Source organism: Acyrthosiphon pisum, chromosome A1, assembly GCF_005508785.2.
Source record: "Acyrthosiphon pisum isolate AL4f chromosome A1, pea_aphid_22Mar2018_4r6ur, whole genome shotgun sequence".
In the NCBI taxonomy this organism is placed as follows: Eukaryota; Metazoa; Arthropoda; class Insecta; order Hemiptera; family Aphididae; genus Acyrthosiphon; species Acyrthosiphon pisum.
The window spans coordinates 120802626-120810804 of record NC_042494.1 but is presented as its reverse complement, the minus strand read 5'-3'; the positions used below and the strand labels follow the sequence as shown (position 1 = coordinate 120810804).

Genomic DNA, 8179 nt, shown 5'->3' with positions numbered 1-8179 from the left:
TCTGGGACATACTGTATACTATATTTTATATTTTAAATTAAAAATTATATATTTATATCTGTATTTTGTACTGATTTTTTAATATTACCGGAATTCCCTATGGCCGTTTCCTGTAATGCAGCCTACATGGACACATGGTTATATTTTATGACCTACAAAGTACTTATTGTATATAATATATATATTATATATATATCATATGATTTAGTATTTACTAACTACTTATCTTAGTATTACACTATTGTCTATTACCTGCTGTTAATAATATTATTATTATTATTTGCTATTCAGTGATTCGTTTATTCGAAGTAACACAAACACTATCATTTCACTATCAGTATTTTTGTATAGTACCCGTCACTACTTACTATATAGCCAACAGAACGGCGTCTTGTTGTATAGTTTACCTATGTTATTCGCGTATGTGATGAAAAATAAAATACAAATTTTAAATGTCTTGATATCATACTAGTATCACCATTTATATTCGATTACAACCATATCAATAAAGTGTTATCAGTAATTCTATGATGCATCTAACCAGTATGTTTCTAACATGATGGAACCACTGTTTGGTTCGCTAGGTTGTGATGAATTAAAAACCGCTATCTATCACAAGCAGCGTAGTTTTGCGCTGAATTAAAAAATGACAATTTAAAGTTGCTGCAGTCATGACCAAGCGTTACAGCAGCGCTGAATTATCGAAGGCACAGCAACTCATTTAATGACCTAATGAAAAGTGTAAACACATCATTATAAATAATTCATAGTTGATAACAAAAACGGAAAAATGTGATGTGAAAAGCGGTATTTAAACCGCTTAAAATTAGTAAGCAGTTATTTAAATATTTTGGAAATCGTTAAAAATCGGTAACTGGTAATCACATATTTATTGTGGTGTAAGGTAACCGGTAACCGGTAAACGGCACATCTCAGAACAAGATAACTGGTAACCAATTCTTAAAAAAATGTCGGCTCCTGGCGGAGCCAATTACCTATAATTTTGGAAATGGTTTTAAGCCCTGGGATAAACCTTTTCTGATAGTGATAAATTAGATTATTTTTACTGTTACAATATATTGACGGTTATCGTTAATGGAGTCAGCGAGCTGCCACCGACGACAATAAAAGTGGTGCAATGTTAATACGATTTTATCTGTGAATTGAATTGGCCATTTAAATTCTCTCTCTATTGTATATGGCGGTGGCATACATCACACATTATGTATATTGTATAAATATATTATAAAATTATTTGTCAAAATATTGTTTTTTAGATGCTGAGTGATGTATTTTACTTTTACAAAAGTTCGGTACTCACATGTTTCGATATTTTACAATTTATGGAATTATTTTTACATAATACTACCCAACATGTATGTCCATTATTTAAAAAAAATAATAATTTGATTGAATTCTGCTCATTGTACAAAGTACAATATTTCTGGTGATTGTAGCAAATATTAAACTGTACCTATACATAATTTTTGCATCGTCAAACTGATCGGGTTTTTTGCCCGTAGGCCGTAACATATTTTTTTATACTGATAAATTGTGTAATTGTTTATAGTTAAAGTAAAAAAAAATATATTCAATAATCATAACCATTATTTTATTTATTAATATATAATATATTTATATTAATAACTCGGTTTGGGAATGGGTGGTTAGAACTTAGAGGTACTATTATGATTCATGAATAATGTAATGTATATAATTATATTAGAGTACTTAATAAAATAAATTTTAATAAAAAAAAAATAAACAAAAATCATAAAAGCATTACAAGTGTCACATATTATTGAGCACTTTTTTAAAACTAAATCTACAATATCTAAGACATATTAATTGTATAACATCAATATTTATAAAAAACATTTTTTCTATTAAAATATATATAAATAGTTTTAAAATAAAAATAAAAAACAATTAAACCATTTTTAATTTAAAAAAATATATATAATATGCCTATTGTCCATAACAATAATCATGAAGTTATCAAGAACCTAGTCAGTATTGTGAAATAATATTTAAATTAAAGGGATTCGATAACGTGATTTTTTGTTTTTGTCTAACACTCGCGCGACATAGGATTTTAGACGGGTTCTTTGCCAAACATACCAATTGATATAATGAAGTGATAAGAAAACAGATTTGAATTTGTTGTCTAGTCTACTTGAAATCGACTTTCCCACAATTTTGATTTTTTGATTTTAACATCTCCAAAAATTGAAATAAGAAAATTTTTAAATACTTTTTTTTAATCTGACATTTTTAGGATTTTGGGGGGAATGATATCAAAAATTTGAGAAAGTCAATTTTAAGTAGACTTGTCGACGAATTCAAATCTGTTTTTAGAATTCTTATCGCTTGATTAGATAAATTGGTAGGTATGTTTGGTAAAAAAACACGTCTGCGTCTACAATACTATGTTGCGCATGTGTTAGACCATGACAGAATATAAACAGGTGGAATCCCCTTAAAAGGGTTTATAATATTTTATACTTATTTACATTTTTTTTGAATGTCCATTGAGTGTAATATGAATCGTTTAAATCAAATACTTCAGAACGTTAAATTAACACAATTTAAGAGGGAAATAAAAAATGCATTCGTAAAGCATACATTGCCACATATTGACATAATAAATTATAACTACGTTGCTAATAGATGAGGATTATTTTAATCGTTAAATTAGCAGTTTTATAATAAATTTAAATTCAGAAGCTTGTTCAAAAATACTTTCACAATAAATATTGTAAACATGATAATAATTATGACTATTGTTGTTATAAAATTAATACTGTAGCTTGTAAGCTTGTAAATAAGCTAACGTTGTATCTTATAAAAAGTTAAATAGAAAACCATGGAAATATTTTTAAATATGTTTATTGTATACTTTATTATTTTACACAGTAATTAAATGTAAAATATTGTAAAACTTTGTGTTTTCCTTTATTGACACTTACGTCTTAAATTTATTAGATCTAATATTATAATGTAATAAAAATGTGTTATATACAAGTCCGTTTGAAGAAATTAACTGCTATGATGGCGTACTTTATAAAAGGTTAATAGATAAGCTTAATACCTACACAATTTGTTTTTAAAAATTGTTAACGACGCAAAACTTTTTTATCCTCATACTTTTATAGTTTTTCCAAACTAAAGCACTATAATTATGCTGCATTTTGTTTTTAAATATGAAAAGTTGAACAGTCGAATGTTTTACATTTTCAAGCTGAACACCAAAATACTATGAATAATATCAATAGGTAATAATAATAATATGATAAACTTTTCAAAAATCTAAACTGTTCTCAACTTGTCATATAATTATTACCTTAAGTTAGAATAATATGTGAGATAGTAATAATTATTCATAAAGTACTTTAAGGGAAAACTCATCATAATAATTACTCAAACGCCCTATATTCTATCCATTCGAGTTACTACTAATTAGAGCTAAAATGCGTTTATCCGAGGTCAGTGCGTTTTTCATCGAATACACGGGAACACCTATTTTGCCTATACATGACGCCGTGTTAGGACTTGAGAACGTATACGTATACTATTGTTAGAGAGTTTTTGCACAACGGTGGTTAAAAATAAGGTATGAATCCGATAACGTCGTCTACCAATACAGGCCTTTGCGCATGCGCTCCAAATATTGGTAAGGTTATTAATTGGTTATCGTAATCGGTTATTTTAAATATTTTAACGGGCATCTGGTTAATATCGGTTATTATCTCATAAAAATATAAAATATCTATTACAATGATAATATAACCATTAACCATAAAACATAAACCAGTTTAAATGTTTATGGTTATGGTTTCAAATTACAATGTGATAAAATAGTTTTTTTGAATATAAGATATCCGATAATGCAATAATAAAGTTTCAAATTACAACGTTATTATATTACTGTATAATTTAACCGAAAGTTATTTTTACCGGAGTGTTTAACCGGCGTTGAGTAAAAACTCTCTATTATTATCATTGTGTCGTACTCGGATCCATCACACTCGACACTCGGTTGAGCCGGACGGAGAGTTTGGTAGTGTGCTAGACGTTTGATAAAAGCATGTGCTATTATGATGTATTTTTTTTTCGTCATTTAGATAGAGAAAGAAAATAAATGATAAATTTCCATACCTCTTCAGCGCTCTGCATGAAGCTCGAACTCTTGACCGCATCGCAACTGTCTTCGCGGCGCAGTCCGTCATTGTCATAGCCGCTGTTGGTATTGTGATTTTTTGTATTTTTTCCACACCATCTTAGTAATGCCAACAAAACAGAAATAATTCGGTTAATGGACCACCGTTTATCCAATCACGTTATGCACACACACATACAGTGTCGACGAACTTACCTCACGCCGAGAACGAGTAGAAGCCCCAAGAATAGGGGTATGACTGTGGGTACGCATGCTAAAATCAATGTTTGTATTTCAGTCAGACCTGAAAATATGAAAATTACGTAAACGGGAGATAATGTTTTATTTATTAGAAAATATCATTGGGATAACTCCAATTTTACGAGTTGCCATACAACTGTGATATAAGACACTGAAACGCCAGCATTTTAACGCGAAATCCAAATTGAAATTAATTTCACACACTCGCATACACACACACACACACACACACACACACACACACACACACACACACACACACACACACACACACACACACACACACACACACACACACACACACATACAGTTATACGAGGTATTTACACTTGTACATGCAATTAATATCGTTTGTATGGAATAAACGTGAAACGAATCGACAAAACAGAAGTGTGCTTTTAGTGTAAATTAGTTTTTCACACTCAGACTTTTTAAATTTTCTAAAATCAACCAGTAATGTTTTATTTTTCCAATTACTAATGTTTTACGTCGAAAATAATACAATCTCAAATTCTCAACACTACACACGAAATTTCTTTTGATGTATTTATCAAAGCTTTTATATACTAGTTCATTGTTTTTATAGCAATTTTGAACAACAACATAAACTTTTTCTAGTTTTTTTTAGGAATGGCCTGTGATGTTTTACAAGTATACAATTATGGAATAATGGCATTTCCATTACCTATACTTCGTCAGTCAAAATTAATAAATAATCACGAGGTACTCCATTTAATGTTTAAACTATGCCCAAAAACTGTACTTATATCGTCAAAGTAAGAAATTATCATGAATTCATACCTAAATATATTATTATTGCATTTAATAAATAAATTAAAAAATGGCTTGAACAAAATATAACTAATAAAAAAAAGCTGTATAATATTTATAATACGTAAATATGTTTTTAAAACGTCTTAAAATGTATATTCCTATTAAATAATTAAATATTTGGACATTTTCATTTGTAATTAAACCATTAATTAATATTTTTAATTTTATATGCTAATAAACAATATAATATTATCATACATTTATAATTTTAACATCGGTTTATTATTAAAATCGGCATGGGGCAATATATTGTAAGCATCCACTGTGATGGATTTATAGAAAAATAGAAAAAACAGCAGAGGCTCCCGCACTGTATATTATTCAAAACTTTAGAAGATTATCTTATACCTGATTTATGATGAACGGTATGTGTAATAAAAGAAAAAAATGACACGAAACAAAGAAATAAGATCGAAACATGGTCTAAATCTAAGCCGTGGCTCATTGTTCAAAATTAGCTAAAATAGCATGAGAACTTTGACAAAGAGAGAATCACGGTTTTTCGAACTATCCTAAAGGATTTATCTATAATGTTGGATATATAATTAGGATATAGAGTTTTATATGAAAAAGGGTGTGATACATAGTAGGTATATAAATGTATAGTAAAAATGATAAAACAAATTTGTTAAATAATGATGACCCAACAATATGACAATACGTACTCGGTAATTAGTTTTAGTAAAACGCGCAAGAGTAGTAATAAAAACGATGATAATAAATCAATAACAATAATTGTTCACCAAATGGTATCAGATATAATAATTTCCTACAAATTTCGGTATAATGTTACAAACGTACGACACCGGTGTGTGGCATGGCTCCGTGTTATAAATACAAATTGTATTCTTATTACTGACTTTTATAATATTTTTTTTACCTACCGTAACACTAGAATATAGTAGTACTAGAGTAACTAGAATGAATCAACTACATTAATAATTGTTATAATAGGTATCAAAGTTAAAACGTCATATACCGACAATGCTGATCGATATTTTCAATGGTCAATGCTCGCATAGTTGTAATATCCCACAGTGAAGTGAAATGAAATGCGTTATACAAACTCCGTCATTATTTTTTATTGAGTCCTTTTTTTAAACAGCTAGATATATTATTTTTAAACGGGAAAACTATCGTTTTAATTTTTCATTAGGTATTATTTACACCTAACCACATATTATACAACGGAAGATAGTGGATAAATGTCATAAAATTACTTAATAACATATAGAAAAACATAATAGCAGTGCTGCATACATTACCTAACTCTGATAAAACGACTTAAGCCTATATATGCGTCTGAGTGTAGTTGATCATGACATGCGTTATCTTGACGCTTAATGAGTGAAAAAAGTTCAATTGCTCGAATTGTTTAACATTATTAAATATTATGCACTTACGTATTTTTAAGCTTGTCAAGTAAATCGATATTTCATATTAGTTTTAAATTTCAGATAAAAAATATCGATTGGATAGTGGTCACTGGTGACATACATTGGCCACTCGTATTGAAAATACAATAATAATTGCTATTAATATTATTAATAATTATTATAGCACATACCTCCATACTCCTCCAAGTCTTCAGCTAGAAGTCCAGTAGCATTGATGCTGTCCGGAATGTCTCCCTGCAGAGCCCAGTCCGCCTCGTTGGGTATTTCGGTGTGTTCAAGCGCCGTTTGCGTGCTGTTCATTTTTCTTGTCAACAACTGCGAACCGCGATCGGAAACAAAACGTAACCGCTATTATGGTATACTATTATATTTTTGTATTATTACGCGCGTGGATCATACTTATAGCACACACATTAGTGCAGTAGTATATGGTACTGGTACAATTAAATATGCATGAGTGATCTTTTTTTTTTGTTATCGGTCTTAACATTACGTACTATTATGTGTATTATAGCTTATAGATACCTGTAATTTTTGGTCCTCTGGAACGTGGTCTGTGTCGCGTAAACACCATAACAGTAATGCGGATCACACAACGCACAATATAATAATATAGGTAATATGATATTATATGATCGAACGACGAGGGAAAAAAATGGAGATAATATAATAATAATGTAACCGATTCGTACACTCGCACGTTATCGTACGCCAACAAACCGTGCGCGTAGTATTTCGAGGGACGGTTACTGGTCGTGTGCTATTCGGACGTATCTGACGGAGGTGAAAAGTTCCGGGTATACCGCGAGAGATCGGTACAAAGTCTGTTTCATTGATTATGCCCCTCCGTCGGCGCCCTGGGTCGCTGATCGGGTGACTTCGGCTCCGGACGGAATCTCGTCAAAACCATATATATATATGCACACGCAACCACGCACCCCCTCGCCACGGTGCCACCCGCACACACCCTGCACATATCCCTTTGACGCCGTTTTCGCAACCATCCGATCGGTACATAACGTTTGGACACTAAACAAAAATGCCTATGGATAAAAAAACACAAAAAAACAATATGATAAATAAATGAAAAAAATATTGTATATATTTACAATACACCTACACATATATAATTATACACATTAGGATATATTTTGTATGTAGCGTTGTTTTTTTATAGTTTATTCAGCGGGGATGCAACGAGAACATGTGCACAATATACATATACGAAGTCTAAATAGGAAAAAAAATGCGGGCTATTATACATATTATACACATTTTGACGTAAAAAATACTTTCTTTTAAATTTTACCAAAATCAGACCATCTAAGTTTAAGGGCACAAATGTACAATTAATGGCTCCAGATACTTCTGAAGACACCATACCAGAATATAAAGGGAGGGGATGCTTATATTATTTTAATAATTGCGTATTGCTTGACTATTAAAATATTATATTATAATATGGGTTGGTACTTTTAAAGTATGTTGTAAATACGTTTTAAAACAACAATCTTACATGATAGGTACC

The 8179-nt window shown here is 30.2% G+C and overlaps 1 protein-coding gene across 1 annotated transcript in view; it reads right to left on the bottom strand.

Annotated features, from left to right (window-relative positions):
- The window catches only part of LOC103307633, a 28679-nt gene extending 21161 nt beyond the window's left edge, over nucleotides 1–7518 (bottom strand). The window contains exons 1-4 of the mRNA XM_008182355.3: nucleotides 7177–7518; nucleotides 6822–6966; nucleotides 4376–4463; nucleotides 4159–4280 (exon numbers count right to left, since the gene is read on the bottom strand). Coding sequence (XP_008180577.1) covers nucleotides 4159–4176 — 18 coding nt within the window. The 5' untranslated portion in view covers nucleotides 4177–4280; nucleotides 4376–4463; nucleotides 6822–6966; nucleotides 7177–7518. The remainder of the gene's footprint in view (nucleotides 1–4158; nucleotides 4281–4375; nucleotides 4464–6821; nucleotides 6967–7176) is intronic.
- Nucleotides 7519–8179: the final 661 nt, after the last annotated feature.